At 51.9% G+C, this 16,433-nt stretch overlaps 1 protein-coding gene across 2 annotated transcripts; it reads left to right on the top strand.

Annotated features, from left to right (window-relative positions):
- The first annotated feature begins 15,701 nt into the window (after positions 1–15,701).
- LOC143642371 (ubiquitin-like protein ATG12) lies at positions 15,702–16,125 on the top strand. Of its 2 annotated transcripts, XM_077110689.1 has the most exons (2): positions 15,702–15,865; positions 16,003–16,064. In XM_077110689.1, exons 1-2 carry the CDS (start codon positions 15,703–15,705, stop codon positions 16,062–16,064), a joined length of 225 nt encoding a protein of 74 aa, XP_076966804.1. In that variant the 5' UTR covers position 15,702. The 2 variants fall into 2 exon arrangements, with proteins under 2 accessions (XP_076966804.1, XP_076966803.1); XM_077110688.1 differs by having other exon boundaries at positions 15,702–16,125.
- Positions 16,126–16,433: the final 308 nt, after the last annotated feature.

The following is a 16,433-nucleotide window of genomic DNA, read 5'->3' as shown; positions in this document are numbered from 1 at the left end:
GCAGGGCTCTATTTCCTATAAGGCGCACTGGCACAGATGAGAATCCAGGGCCAGGGACTGGGCAAAGGCGGCTGGCAAGGGAAGGGGGCCAGAAGAAGGGCGATAGGAGGGCTCCACACAAGGTCGCAGTGGGTGTGGAGAGGGTGAGAGCTAGGATCCAAGCAAGGAGTCCAGGCAAGGGACCGACCCGACCCAAGATGATGAGAGATGCAAGAAGCAGGGGACCACACTACGGGAAAGCAGGGAAAGGGAGGAAGGGGTGATGCGAGGATGAGGAGACAGCAGGTGAGTGGGCGGTGCAAGGGGCATCAAGGGGAGTGAGGAAGGGGGCACAGGAAAGGGGCCCACACGTCCGAACCACATGAAGCAATGCTACATGAAGCCACGTGACACTATGCCACAAGACAAATGAACGAAGTCAAGGGCCCAGGCAGGGAGCCAGTCTACGGGAGTGGAGCACAAAGGGTCAGGTTTCTGGAGGGCTGGATTGGGGTAGGGGCAGCATGCAAGGTGAGAGGGCAGGGGAGAGATGGGGGGGGATCGACCAGAGCAAGGTATGCACAAGGCTCTCGTCCACTGCCAAGTGTCAGGGTTCGGGCAGCCAAAGGGACCCAGGCAAGGGGCAGGGCTCTGTTTCCCATAGGAGCCTTCAGGGCACAGAGGCAAGCCAATTCCACTCCTCTGCCCCAGGAAAGTAGATCCTCAGGGAGGCACCTGGACCAGAGTAGGGCTGGGAAGGGTGGGGAGAGGAGAGAGGGGAGCTGGTGGCACACAGGGGGAAAGGCTCAAGGTCCAGTCCATGGCTAGGTGTCAGGGTTGGGGAGCAGGACCCAGGGTGAAGGAGGCAAAGGGCCCAGGCAAGGGGCAGGGCTACGTTTTCCCCTAGGGAGCCAGGAGGGCCAAGAGGCCAGGACCACTCCCCTGGCCTGGGTGTGAATCCTGGGAAAGGGATCAGGAAAGGGGGCTTGGCAGGGACAGGACTGGAAGGTGGGCCAAAGGAGGGCACAGCGGGAAGGGCTGGGGACAGATTTTGGTGAAGTAGGGCCTGGACCCAGCAAGGAGCCCAGGTTAAGGACCTAAAGGAGGGCCCACGTCAGGGGAGAACAGGGAAGGGCAGGGCTGGGCAGGCGGGCAGCACTAGGAAACTACAGTGCAGGAACACCAAGGGGATCAGGGAAGCAGCCCAAGCAAGGAGCCCACAGTCAATGCCTAGGCACACTCTGGGTAACAAGGGCCACCAGAGGCTCAAGTAAGGAGCCAGGGCAGGGAATGGAGAGCCAAATGCTGGGGCTGGGGCAGGAGGCTCAGGACAGTGGACAAGACTTGGGTGAGAAGGCAGGGGATCCAACAGGGGCAGGCAGGTACAGGCCCAGGGCCACTGCCAGGTGTCCAGGTTCCAGGTGCAGGACCAAGCACCCAGAAAGAGCAAGGGGCCCAGGCGAGTGGCAGGGCTCTGTTTCCCATAAGGCGCCCAGGCCCAGATTAGAATCCAGGGCCAGGGACCTAGCAAGGGAGGCCTGGCAAGGAAAGGGGGACAGGAGAAGGGTGACGGGAGGACACAGCAGGGAGTCATGGTGGGTGCTAAGAGGGGAGAGGCCCAGGACCCAATCCAAGAGCCCAGGAAAGAGACCCACCCGACCGACCATGGATGAGAGACCCAAGGAGAAGGAGACCCACAAGTGCCTGGGGAATTTGCAAGGGGAAGGCGAGGAAGGGGTTGCACGAGGACCAAAAGACAGAAAAAAGCACAAGGGGCACCTAGGGGAGCCCACTGGCCGGCAGAAGCCAGGAGGCAAGCGAAGGGAGGCCACCGTGGTGGATTGAGATGGGTGCACAGAGGAGCGAGAGCCAGGACTCTAGCCAGGAGCCCAGGCAAGGAGCCCACCGGACCGACCAGACCCAGGATAAAGGACCCAAGGACCAGGAGACCCGTGAGCGCAAGGGGAAAGTGCAAGGTGAAGGGTCGTAAGGGCTGCGGGAGGACCAGGAGACAGAGGGAAGTGCAAGGGGCACTTAGGGGACCACAGTGGTGGGCCCAAGCAAGGGGCCCCCATGTCAGACCCAACACAATGGGAATCCAAGCTACGCCAAGGACATGAGGTGCCGCAGTCCGGCTGCAGCAAACTAACAGGGGGGGGCGGTGACGAGCAACTTGTGTACATTGATAGACAACAGAGGTATTTATACATTCCACACAGCTTATCTTAATTAGCATAAACTAGATACAGCAGTCAACCAATAAGAAATCTCCACACTTAATGGCTCGCTGGCTCCACCTCACAAACCACTCCCCCTGGCAAAATGCCAGGCGCCATCCAGACTTGTTTACAGACTCTAACATTTCCCCCTTTTGTTTAATTTAAATAATGACCATAGTGGTTTTTACACAAACACCACAAACAATCTGCTACAAGCAAAAGGGGAGGATAAAAATGCCCCAATACCAAGCCAATTGATGGCTCCATGCAAGAAGCCCTTGGAAAAATTATACCAGCAATGACACCGTTAGCAAAGATACCAAGTTACAATTTGTTGTAGATTACAGTTTGTTGTCTCAGTCCAGGTAAAGCAGTGTCTCAATAGATTAACTCACGGTCCAGGTAAATCACAGTCCAGGTAAGTTCTGCAGCCAGCTAGCTTAAATCACAGTCCAGGTAAGTTCTGCAGGCAGCTAGCTTGATCCGAAGTCTCATCTGGTTCTCAGCAACACTGGAAATTCTTCCACCCTCGTTGTCACCAGCACTGGGATGAAGGCAGGAACTCCAGCAATGATGCTAAAGAAAATCCTGTAGTATTCCAGCAGGCACTAAGAAAACAACCTTCTGAACAATTTAGTACATCATCTCAAGGTTTTTTACATTTGAAACAAGGCTTAATAGTGCTTATTTCTTATCAGCCTCCAGGTGTGGGAGAAACATTGTAGCTACTGGCCTTGGAATTGATCAAACTTCAGGGACGCCATGTGCGACGTCCGCCCAGCTGCAGCATACTCGGGCAGCCACAGACGGGGAGCGTCCAGGACTCAAATTGCCACCGGGCACAGGGAGCAAAAGCTTGCAAGACTGTGCCTCTGGGTCAGGATTGGATTTGGGCTCTCGGCAGTGGCATCTCGCTCCCCAGGCCGGCTGCCACCACTTGGAAATTCCTTGCTGTGCTGTGATCAGCTCGTGCACGTGGCAGCCGCCTTGTCGATTCACGCACCCTCCGGTAACGAAAAGTATTCAGTAATAGCCTTTTGCTGCAACTTTTTTCCTGATAATCCTTCTTCCTCTGAACTTTCTTCTTTTTGACTAGAGTTCCTGGGCTTCTGTCAACACATGCCCTAACTATTCTTGGTTCCACTGGGGTGCCTCCTTCCCTTAGTAATTTACTTCTCACCCCTTCCATATTTTCATCACAAAGACAATACAACATTTCAAGACAAAACAAGACACAAACATACTGTATCAATCTTCTCCAAATGACCATTTTTCCTCTCACCCTATCTGCCTAGGGACGAGCAGAATTGCTCCCGTCCTATCTATGGACGGGCAGCTTTTTTTGGTCACTTACCCCCGAGTGGCCCCGGGCTCCCAGTACAGGCCACCATCTGCCGCAGTCCGGCTGCAGCAAACTAACGGGGGTGGTGGGGGGTGACGAGCAACTTGTGTACATTGATACAGCAGGAGAGGGAGCCTTTATTGTAAGAAAACAGAGGTATTTATACATTCCACACAGCTTATCTTAATTAGCATAAACTAGATACAGCAGTCAACCAATAAGAAATCTCCACACTTAATGGCTAGCTGACTCTACCTCACAAACCACTCCCCCTGGCAAAATGCCAGGCGCCATCCTGACTTGTTTACAGACTCTAACAATGAGGAAGAGGATAAGGGGCTCAGGGTTGGGCCCAGGCCTGGGGACTGGAGTGCAAAGGTCAGGGTTAGGGAAGGCTGGTTGGGGTAGGGCCAGCATGCAAGGCAAGAGGACAGTGGAGGGAAGGGAGGGGATCACTCAGGGCTGGGTTGGAGCAAGTCCCATATTAACTGCCAGGCATCAAGTTTCAGGCAGCCAAGGGGACACAGGGGAGTGAGTGGGCTGTGTTTCCCTTAGGGAGCATTCAGGGTGCAGAGGCCAGTTGATTCCGCTCCTCTGCCCCAGGTGAGTGGATCCTCAGAGAGGAACCTGGACCAAAGGAGGGACAAAAGTGGGGACTGTGAGGGTAAACTGTGGTGTGGAGTTTGGGGTGGGGTGGATGGGCATCCATTTGAGGAGCCCAGGCTAAAAAGAGGGTCTGAGCAGTGCCAGGATACCACAGCATAAGGGGAACAGAGGGGAGTCACAGGAGGGGGCCGGTAAAAGGGGCCTGAAATGAAGGGACAGGGACAGGGTCGCAAGAAGGGCGGCCAGGGGCTCAAGCAAGGAGCCAGGCCCAATAATGCAGAGCCAAGTGCTAGCACCTGGGCCTGGGTGAATGCAAAGGGACATGGTTGTCTGGGGGAGCTCTTATACAGCTCAGCCAGGGTAGAGCGGACTCATGCCTCCAGCCGGAAGACCCCTTGCATATGGGTGTCAGGGGGAGCTCCTATGCCACTGCAGCCAGTTAGAGGGTACTTGCCCCTTCGGGCGGGAGACCCCCTTCCAACATGGTCTTAGGGGGAGCCCTATGACACTGCATGCACAGTAGAGGGGACTGGCCCCTCCATGCGGTGGACCCCTCCTACCTGGGAATCCAGGGAGACTCTTATACTGCCAGAGCCATGATAGAGGTGACTCGCCCCTCCAGGCGGAAGACCCCTACCACCTGGATGTCAGGGGGCGCTCATATACCTCCACAGCCAGGGTAGGGGGCACTCACCCCTCCAGACGGGAGACCCCTCCCACCTGGGTGTCTGGGGGAACTCTTATACCTCTGCAGCAAAGATAGAGGGGACTCTCACCTCCAGCCTGTAGAACACTTTCACCTGGGTGTTCGGGGGAGCTCTTATACTACCACAGCCACAGTAGAGGGGGTTCGCCTGTTTAGGTGGGAGACCCCTCCCACCTGGGTGTTCTGGGAGCTCTTATAGGGCATCAGCCAGGGTAGAGGGGACTCGTGACTTCAGCGAGAGACCCCTCTCACCTGAGTGTAGGGGGGAGCTTGCATACTGCCTTAGCCAGGGTAGAGGTGACTTACCCCTCCAGACGAAATGCCCCTCCCACCTGCCTTTCTGGAAGAGCACATATACAGCGGCAGCCAGGGTAGAGGGAACTCGCTCCTCAAAGCGGGATACCCCTCCCACCTGGGTGTTGGGAAGAGCTCCCATACTGCCACAGCCAGAAGAGAGGAAACTCGCCCTCCTGTCGGGAGACCCCTCCCACCTGGGTGTCAGGGGGACCCCTTATACCACAGCAGCCAAAAAAGAGAGGACTTGCCCTCCAGGTGGGAGACCCCTTCCACCTGGGTGTACTAGGGAGCTCCTATACCTCTGGAGGCAGGGTGTGGGGACTCTACCCTCCAGGCTGGAGACTCCTCCTACCTCCATGTCAGTGGAGCTCCTATACCGCAGCAGCGAGGGTAGAGGGGTCTTCTCCCTCTAGGCTGGGGACCCCTTCCACCTGGGTGTTCGGGGAGCTCATATACCGCCCCAGCCAGAGCGGACTGGCCCCTTTAGGCGGGAGTCCCCACCCACTGGTGTCCTTCATACTCATAAACCACTGCAGGCAGGGTAGAGGGGACTCGCCCATTTAGGAGGGAGACCCCTCCCACCTGGGTGTCAGAGAGGAATCTGATATCCCGACAGCTAGTGTAGAGGGGATTCACCCCTCCAGCAGGAGATTCCTCCCACCTGGGTGTAGGGTGGGGGAGCTCCTAAACAGCTGCATCCAAGATAGGGAGGACTGACTACTCCAGGCAGGAGACTCCTCCCACCTGGAGTCGAAGTGAACTTGTATACCACATTAGCCAGGGTAGAGGGGACTTGCCCCTCCAGACAGGAGACACCAACCACCTGGGTGTTGAGGGGAACTTATATACCACAGCAGCCAGGATAGAGCTTACTTGTCCCTCCAGGTGGGAGACCCCTCCCATCTGGTTGTCTGGGGGAGCTCTTGCACTGCTGCAGCCAGGGTAGAGGGGACTTGCTCCACTAGGCAGGACACCCCTTCCACCAGGGTGTCAGGGGCAGCTCCTATACTGCTGCAGCCAGGGTAGAGCAGACTTGCCCATCCAGGTGCAAGTCCCCTCCCACCTGGGTGTCTGGGAGAGCTCCTAACCTGTTACAGCCAGGACAGAGGGGACTGGCTCCACCAGGTGTCCAGTTGAGCTTGTATTCCACCTTAGCTAGCACAGAGGGTACTCAGCCCTCCAGATGGTAGGCCACTCCCACCTGGGTGTGTCGGGGGAGGGAGGCTCATATACAGCTGTAGCCAGGGTAGCAGGGATTCCCTCCTCCAGGCAGGAGTACACTTTCACCTGGGTATTAGGGCGAGCTCATATCCTGCTGCATCCAGGGTAGAGGGGACTTGTTCCTGCAGGAAAAAGAACCCTCCCGATTGAGTGTCTGGGGAGCTCATATACCTCAACAGCCAAGGTAGAGCTGACTCGCCCTTCCAGGCGGGAGACCCCATTGACCTGGGTTTCCCAAGGAACTCCTAATTGCAGCAGTCAGGGTAGAGGGTACTCGCCCCTCCAGTCGGGAGATCCCTCCCACCTATGTGTCAGGACTGGTGGCTTGTATACCGCCCTAGCCAGGGGAGAGGGGACTGTCCCCACCAGGCAGGAGACCCCTCAGACCTAGGTTTCCAGGGAGCTCATATACTGCAGCAGCCCTTGTAGAGGGGACTTGCCCCTCCAGGTGGTGGAACCTTCCTACCTGGGTGTCTTCTGGAGCTCTTACACCACCACAGCCAGGGTAGAGGGGACTCGCCCCTCCATGCGGGAGACCCCTCCCACCTCGGTGTCTGAGGGAGCTCATACACAGCCACAGCCAGTGTTGAAGGAATCCTGCCTCCATGCAAGAGACCCCTTCCACTTGGGTGTAGGGGGGAGCTCATAAACCTCTAAAGATCAGGGTGAGGGCACTCGCCCCTCCAGGTGGTAGACCATTCCCAACTGGGTGAAGGGAGAGCTCCATTACCACTGCAGCCAGGATAGAGGGGACTCGCCATTCCTGGCCAGAGACTCCTCTCACCTGGGTGTCAGGCTGAGTTCCTATACTGCTCAGCCAGAGAGAGGACACTCGCTCTCCAGGCTGGAGACCCCTCCCACCTGGTGTCCCTGGGACTCATATACCAGTGCAGCCAGGGTAGATAGGACTTGCCCCACTAGGCAGGAGACCCCTTTCACCTGGGTGTCAGGGGGCACTCCTATACCGCTGCAGCCGGGATAAAGCAGATTTTCCCATCCAGTTGGAAGAACCCTCCTACCTGGGTGTTTGGGGGAGCTCAGGTACCACCACAGCCAGGATAGAGGTACTTGTCTCTCTAGGCGGGAGACCCCTCCCACCTGGTTGTCTGGGGAAGGTGTTGCACCACCACAGCCATGGTAGAGGGGACTCACCTCACTAGGCAGGAGACCCCTTTCACCTAGTTGTCAGGGGGGCACTCCTACACTGCTGCAACCAGGGTAGAGCTGATTTGCCCATCCAGGTGGAAGACCCCTCCCACCTTGGTGTCAGGGAGAGCTCTTGTCCCTCTGCAGCAAGGGAAGAGGGGACTCACTCCACTAGGCAGAGACCCCTTCCACGTTGGTGTCTTGGCAAGCTTGTATTCCTCCTTAGACAGTGTAGAGGGGACTCGCCACTCAGGGCAGGACACCCCTCTTACCTGGGTGTCAAGGGGGAGGCTTGTGTACAGCTGCAGCCAAGGTAGCAGGGACTCACGCCTCTAGGCAGGAAAACACTTTCACCTGGGTGTCAGGGGGAGCTCCTTTCCCACTGCAGCCAGGATAGAGGGGACTTCCCTTCCAGGCAAGAGACTCCTCTTAACTGAGTTCAGGGGGAGTTCATATACCTCCGCAGCCAGGGAAGAGGGAATTCGCCCTTCCAGGCAGGAGACACCTCCCTCCTGGCTGTCAGGGGGAGCTCCTAACCATAGCAGCCAGAGTAGAGGGGACTCCCAATTCAGGTGAGAGACCCCACCCACCTGGGTGTCTGGGGCAGCTCTTATACCACTGCAGCCAGGGTAGAGGAGACTCGCCCCTCTATGTGGGAGACAGCTCCCACCTGGGTGTCAGGGGGAGCTTGTATTCCACTGAAGCCAGGGTAGGGGGGACTCACTTCTCCAGGCAGGAGAACCCTCCTACGTGGGTGTCAGGGAAAGCTAGAATACCAAGGCAGCCAGTGTAGTGGGGCTCCACCCCTCCAGGCAGGAGATGCTTCCCACCTGTGTTTTGGGGTTAGCTTGCATACCTACTTAGCCAATGTAGAGGGGACTCTCCCTGCAGGGTGGGAGACCCATTTCACCTGGGTATCTGGGGAATATTCTATACCATAGCAGCCAGGGTAGAGGGGTATCACCCCTCCAGGTGGGAGACCCCTCCCACCTAAGTGTTGGGCGTGGGGGCTCCTATACTGCCCTACCCAGGGTAGAGGGGAGAATCCCATCCAGGTGGGAGACCATATACTGCTTCAGCCTTGGTAGAGGGGACTCACCCCTCCAGGCAAGAGACCCTCACACCTGGGTGTCTTTGGCACCTCTTACACCACCACAGCCATGGTAGAGGGGATTCCTCCCACCTGGGTGTCTGAGGGAGCTCATATACAGCCACAGCCAGTGTTGAGCTGACTTGCCCCTCCAAGCATGAGACCCCTTCCACCTGGGTGTCTGAGGGAGCTCCTATACCTCCAAAGATCAGGGTGAGGGGATTTGCCCATTTAGGCGGGACACCACTCCCTACTGGGTGTTGGGAGAGCTCTATTACTACTGCAGCCTGGGTAGAGGGGACTTGCCATCCCAGTCCGAAAACTTCTCTCACCTGGTGACAGTGGAGCTCATATACCACCAGGCCAGGGTAGAGGAAACATGTCCCTTCAGGTAGGAGACCACTCTCACCTGGGCTGTGGATGATAGCTCCTCTCACTCCTGAGCCACTAGGTTTCATCCTCAGTGCCACATAAAATATAATAAATATATTGTATCCATCTACAACTTAATGATGCATACATGAGTAAAATTCTCTCTTCCAGCTCTTAAAAGACAAAGATAGTAGGAGGGGCCTGGGGATATAGCTCAGTGGGTATTGTGGTTGCCTTGCATGCATGAGGCCCTGGGGTCTTACCCCCAACACAAGTGAAAAAAAAGTAAAAAGAGATTAAATAGTAGAAGGAATAAAGTGGGAGATGGGGAAGGAAGTGTGCATAGTTGAACCATTTGGGTCCAAGTGAGGTCTCCTGGATCTTCACTCAGGATGGGTCAGGTGGGATTTATGAGTTGGACCTGGTGGTACTGGAATCCAAGGTGACTGCCTGGAAAGTAGACTCGGCAAAGGAAACAGATGCAAAATGGAGGCTGAAATGCATCTGAAGGCACCCGCTAGGTCAACTGATGTCCCTGAGTCAAGCCAAAGAAGTCTGAAGTCTATCCTACACCCTTCTGCCTTGAAGCCCCTCAGACATAAGTGAACTCTCCTATGAGGAAGGAACGCCACACAAAGAAGCCAAGAAAAATATGAACAGAAAGGCCCAGCAGGGTTACCTCCCTCAGTTTATTACTGTTAGAGCCTCCCCTTTTTATCGAATCACATTTTTACAAGGGTGTCTGTTCTTCACTAACCCTAAGTATCAAAGTAGAGTATGGGCAAGGTGGTGCCCACCTGTAATGCCAGCGATTTGGGAGGATGAGGTGGGAGGATCGCAAGTTCCAGGCCAGCCTGGGCAACTTGGGAAAGCTCTGAGCAACATAAGCAGACCCAGTCTCAAAATTTAAAAAAAACTTAAATAGGGTGTGGCTCAGCTGAGTTCTTGCCCAGCATGCTTTAGGCCCTGGATTCAATGCCCAGTACCACAAAAAAGAATATAAAATAGGGCTGAGAATGTGGCTCGCTGAAGAAGTGCTCCTGGGTTAATTTCCTAGTACAAATAAATAAAAATAAAAAATAAAAAGGGCTGGGGATGTGGCTCAGTGGGTAAGCACTCCTGGGTTCAATCCTTGACTGGCACAGGAGAAGAGATATTTTTTGTGAAGGGTCAGAGGTATTCAGGGAGAACAGGGGGAACTCAACTCAGCACAAGGGTGGTTCTTAGAATAAGTGACAGAAAAGAGTTTCAGCATGAGCCAGACAGAGGCATAGACATAGGTTTTCAAAGGAAATGCAGGGTATCTGGAGAGTGAGAAGAAGACCTGACTTAAGCTGGGGGAGGGGGTGTCATCTAATAGTTGTAGAAGGGCTTTATCAGGATCTGGTCTGGAGGCGGAACCAGGGTGAAGATGCACAACTTAGAACCGATTTTTTCATGCACTTGAGTCTTTTTGTCATTTTACAAGGGCATGGGCCAAGGGAATGTTGCTCAACATTTACAAAAATGCTTTCTACATCTTAATAGCTTTCCAGTATTTCCTTTAAGATTTCGTATTTCTCTCTATCCTGAATCCTGATCTCAGTACAAAAAAAAAAAGGAAAGAAAAAGAGAGAAAAAAAGCAAACACCGGACTATTTTATGTAATGCGTCATTTATTTATTTTTATTTTGCACCAGAGACTGAACTCAGGGGTGCTTAACTGCTGAGCAACATCACAGTCCATGTTGTATTTTCTTTAGAGACAGGCCTGATTCTTCCAAGGGAAGCCACATGTCAGCAAGACCTTCACCCATCCTAATGCATATGACACAATATTTTATACATTTATTTTTATGTGAACCTGAGGATTGAACCCAGGACTTCATGCTAGGGAAGTTCTCTGCCGCTGAGCCACCATCCCAGCCATAGAACTCACAGATTTTTTAAAAATTCTTTTAATAAAAGGAAAAAGAAGGCCTGGGTTGTGGCTCAGTGTCAGAGTGCATGCCTTGCACATGTGTGATGCTAAATTCGATCCTCAGCACTACATGAAGAACAAAACGGTATTGTGTCTATCTACAACTAATCTATCTATCTATCTATCTATATATATATCCATCTATGTATATATATATATATTTTTTTTCAGCATTGTGACAGAGGCCTGTAATCCTAGAATACTGACAAGAGGGTGAGGCAGATTTATTCCAAGTTCAAAACCATACTCAGCAGCTTAGTGAGAAACTCAGCAATTTAGTGAGTCCCTGTGTCCCAAAATAAGGACTGTGAAAGTAGTTCAGCAGTAAGCTGAATTACTACCTGGGTCCAAAACATTAAAGTATTAAAAAAAAAAACTCCAAATAATAGCCATCCAGTCCCAAGAATTCAAATTTACTTCACACATGATTCTCAGGAAAGATATTCTACAAGTCTTCCTACTCCTGGAAGAAAGTGGGTGGGGTCATCCAAGAGGCAAAGGAAATATTTTCTTTCCTATTTCTTGGTACTGGGGATGGAACTCAGGATTACTAGAGCAATGAGCCACATCCCCAGGAATATCTTGTATTTTATTTAGAGACAGGGTCTCCCTGAGTTGCTTAGCATCTTGCAGTTGCTAAGGCTGGCCTTGAACTCTCAATCCTCCTGCCTCAGGCTCCAGAGCTGCTGGGATTAAAGGCCTGTCCCACCACATGGGCTGTTCCCAGCCCTCCTATTTTATCCTTTTTTTTTATCAGACTCTTGCTAAATTGCTCTGGGTCTCACTAAATTGCTGAGCCTCACCTCTAACTTGCAATCCTCCTGCTTATCCTTCCAAATGGGATTACAGGCAGGAGCCAACTCACCCAGCTCCACCCTAATCTTGATTGCCATAGAGCAGAGGGTTCCTGAAGGTCACATTTTCCTGCCTGGGTTGGCGGGCCCAGGGTCCTTGGATGTCAAATGGGGGCCAGAAAGACCCAGTCAGCCTCTGATTCCATGATGTTAGAAGACCTGGGCATTCTTTTCCTTATTAGCCTATCCCTCTCCCTCTGTTCTTTTACCCAACACCTATAAACTCCTCACTCCCAGCCATGGGAGGCTGATTTTTGAGTCTCTCATTTCGACTCTAGGCCTAGAGTAAAGGTTTATCTTCTTGCTGCTGGATCAGTTCTTGGTCTTGTGAAGGGCTCCACAGTTCCCAAAAGGAAAAAGACCAACCCTTAAGGGCCCCAAAGTGGTCAAATATTAGGCAGCAGGCTAACAAACACATTCCCTCCTTTTCTAGACAGTATAGATTTATAATGTTTCATTTGTTTGTTCTGGAGGATTGAACCAGGGGCAAACCACCATTGTGTTCCCTTCTCAGCCATTTGTATTTTTGATTTTGAGATAGGGTGTCACTAAATCGCCCAAGCTGTCCATGGATTTGCCATCTTCCAGGTTTAGCCTCGAAAATCGCAGGGATCACAGGCGTTGACCACCATGTCCATCTTGACCTTTTTCTAAATTTTATTTTTTGGCTGTGCTGTAGATCCAATTCAGGGCTTCATGCAGAAATGCAGAAAAACAGTCATACGCGCTTTGGCCAGATGCTCAACCCATTCATCTTGAATCCAGATTGCTATTGGGCCTCCAAAAAGGCAAAAGCCCTCACAATTCTATTATTTAGCCTATTAAAGAATAGTCCATTTTTATTCATTTCGTGCTCACCAACCCCACCCCCCACCCCGGCCCGACACAGATTGAACCCAGGATGGCTCTACCATTGAGCTAGGTTCCCAGGGCTTTAAAAAAATGAATCCAGGGCTGGGGATGTGGCTTAAGCGGTAGCGTGCTTGCCTGGCATGCTATGCGGCCCCGGGTTCGATCCTCAGCACCACATACAAACAAAGATGTTGTGTCTGCCGAAAACTAGAAAATGAATATTAAAGAATTCTCTCTCTCTCTCTCTCAAATAAATAAATAAACTCTTAAAAAAAAAAAAGAATCCATTTTGAAATAAGTGTGGTGGTTCATGGGTAGGATCCCACAATTCAGGAGGCTGAGGTGCGAGGATCCCACAGTCAAGACCAACCTCTGCAGTTTAGGGAGACCCTGGGGCAAAATGAAAAATAAAATTTTGAGAATATAGCTAAGTGGTCGAAAGGCCCTGGGTTCAGTCCCTAGTACTGCCCCAAAGGACGATAATCAAATAAAAATAACAATTTTCAAAAACCAAACCCAATTAACCCAAAGGCTGAATGTTTTCTAGGACATGCAGATGCTAATTCACAACAAAGTGCAGGGGCTCTATGGCTAGGGAAGGACACAGTAGTTTGGATCAGAGAGAGGGGAGTGAAAAGAGGGGAGGGGTTACCGGTAGGAAGGGTTGCAGAGTGATTCAGACATTACCCTGTGTGCATATATGACTGGTGTAATTCTACATCACAGACAACCAGAAGAATGAGAAGTCATCGTCCCTGTATGTACCATGTGTCCAAGTGCAGTCTACTATCATGTATGACTTAGTAGAACAGAGAACAAAATAAAATAAAAACCATTTTTTGGAGACATGTTCTCCCTACATTTCTCACACTGGTGTGGAGGCTGACCTAACGATGACCAAAGTCTTAGGTTGAGAAAAACCTGTGGATCGAGAGAATGGAGATTAAAAATTGGGGAATGGGCAGTATGCTGTTTTAGGGTAACCGAGGCCCATAAAGCGAGGAAAACATTAAAGAGGGAAATTTGTAGGTCACGTAAAGTGCGTGGTTAGCAAGCCCAGGACTCTGGGTCCCATCCCTGCATGTACATTGCAAAAAAAAAAAAAAAAAAAAAGTTTCAAAAGGGAAATGTAGCTTCATTCTTTCTGTGAAGCTGGGCCCAACCTGGCCCCTGGGCCCACCAAGGGATGTAAAACCTCTCACCTTCCAATGAACCACACCCAACCTACAAAGAGAGAGGTTTAGGGGGGAGAATATAGGATCACTTTCCGGAAAGGTGGAAGGAGGGGCACTAAAGGGCGGTTGTGGCCCACAATGCAAAGCTGTGTATGGGCGGAGCTCAGTGGAGGCGTGGCGCGCCTATAAGAGCAGAGGAACCCCAGGGCGAGCTGTGCACTTCACTACAGCCACTGGAGGCTTCTGGAGTCCCAGGCAGTGTCTGGTGAGTGGAATACTTTGGCAGGGTGGAGGTGCTCTGGACAGCCTTGGCCCTGCAACCTGTGAGGAGGAGGTTGAGGAGGGGAAGTGCTTGCTGGGCTCCCAGGTTAATTCCCTGGGACAAGGAAAGCATACGGGCGAGAGTAAAGGTGACCTCTTAGGTTGAGGGCCAGGGTGCCAAGGTTCAGCGTCCTGGGGGCCCTGGTGTGTATTCCCGAAAGCAGGGCCTAGGGGTGATCCCTGGCTGCGTGTTCCCTTGTGAACATTGCTATCACTCAGGCATGATTTGGAGCTGCTGTCCAGTGCAATTGCTTCCACTGGCCATTCCTTGAGCTCCAGTTTGTTTTCCACTGAGATTGAACTCAGGGGCACTCGGGCCACTGATCCACATCCCCAGGCCTGTTATATTTTCTTTTCCACACAGGGTCTCACTGATTTGCTCAGCGCCTGGCTTTTGCTGAGGCTGGTTTTGCACTTGCAATCCTCCTGCCTCAGCCACCAGAGCTGCTGGGAAGAATGGAGTACTCTGAACCAAACCCAGCTACTTTTTCATTTTGGGTTACCAGGATTCAACCCAGGGGCGCACAACCGCTGAGACACACCCCTGGCCTAGTTTCTTTTTTATTCATGTTTTGATTCTGGGATAGGGTGTCTCCTGGAGTTGCCTCCGAATTTAGCTGCTGCCATCTTCCTGAATCAGCCTCTCCAGCTGCTGGGATTAAAGTCAAGTGCCACTGTGGCCAAAGCTCCCAAGGGTCTTTAATGTGATGGTTTGGGCAGTCTGATAATGGTGGTGCATTTGCTGGATAGCAGGCAGGCGGTAGGAGAGAACAGGACCATCCAGGTCTCACTCCCAGTGCCTCCCTAGACTACTGCATGCTGGGAATGGAACCCAGAATTGCTAGGGACTCGGGAACCTTAGGCAATAGCTCTGGCATTGAGCTATATCCTGAATGCCAGCCCTTGGCTTCTGGAAGGGACATGCATCGCGATGACTTCTCTGGCTTTGCCACAGTTTTACCAAACTGATTGTGGCCATCCAGCTTTGAAGACCTGTGCTTCAGCCTTGAAAGTGAACTCCACACTCATGACCATTTCAGGCTGTTATATAAGAGGAGGTCTCTCCAAGTTGCTTAAGATCTAGCCAAGTTGCTGAGGCTGGTCTTGAACTTGCCATTCTCCTGCCTCAGACTTGTGAGTTGCTGTGGGGTCACAGGCCCAAGCTACCACTCTGCCGCCTGCCCTTTGTTAAATGTCACCACCTGCAAAATTTAGGCCCAGGAAGTCTTTAGAGGGTAGACATGGAAGATTTTTTTTCTCGTTTTTTTGAGGATAATGAGGATGTAACACAGGGGTGATGTATCACAGAATTCTATACCCAGCTCGTGTAGTTCTTTGGCACCAGGAGTTGAACTCAGGGGCACATAACTACTATTTCTATTTTGAGACAGGGTCTGCCTGACTTTGGTGCCTTGCTAATTGGCTGAGGCTGGCTTCAAACTTGTGCTCCTGCTCCCTCAGGCTCTTGAGCTGCTGGGATGATAGGCGTGTGCAACTGTGGCTGGCCTATGTCTGCATTTAATATTTTTCACTCTTGTTAAGAATAGTTGAGACCGTGCAATATGGCGGAGGAGCCTGAGTCGGTGTTGCAACTCCCTTCAACTGCTGCTGCTGGCCGTGAAGGACTTACGGATGTCTCCCCAGAAACAGCCACTCCAGAGCCCCCTTCTTCTGCTGCAGTCTCACTGGGGACAGAGGAGCCTTCAGGCAACACCAAGAAAAAAATTGACATCCTACTGAAGGCTGTGGGAGACACCCCTATAATGAAAACAAAGAAGTGGACTGTAGAGCGAACCGGAACCATCCAAGGACTCATTGACTTCATCAAGAAGTTCCTTAAACTTGTGGCCTCGGAACAGTTGTTTATTTATGTGAATCAGTCCTTTGCTCCTTCCCCAGACCAGGAAGTCGGAACCCTCTATGAGTGTTTTGGCAGTGATGGTAAACTGGTCCTACATTACTGCAAATCCCAGGCCTGGGGATGAGTCACAGAGAAAAACAGCTTGCTACTCAAGATGATGTTTTCACAGAGGAAACGGCTCCATAAAGTTCTTATGCAGTGACGAGACTTAACAGATATCAACTACTGTAACTCATATTTATACATAAGAAAACATCTGTAGAGTGAATAGACTAACAAAAATATGATTTGTGTTAATACGCAAGTCTTCATAAAAGATTGACATCACAGTATGCCTGTTACTCCTGCCTATTACTACCATTGTTTCAGATCTGCCTCCAAGATTGAAGAGATTGAAACTACATGAACTTTCATTACCAGTTTTCAAAATGA

The sequence above is a fragment of the Callospermophilus lateralis genome, chromosome 1 (genome assembly GCF_048772815.1).
Source record: "Callospermophilus lateralis isolate mCalLat2 chromosome 1, mCalLat2.hap1, whole genome shotgun sequence".
In the NCBI taxonomy this organism is placed as follows: domain Eukaryota; kingdom Metazoa; phylum Chordata; class Mammalia; order Rodentia; family Sciuridae; genus Callospermophilus; species Callospermophilus lateralis.
Note: the sequence above shows the minus strand (reverse complement) of the source record. Positions and strands in the feature narration are given on the sequence as shown.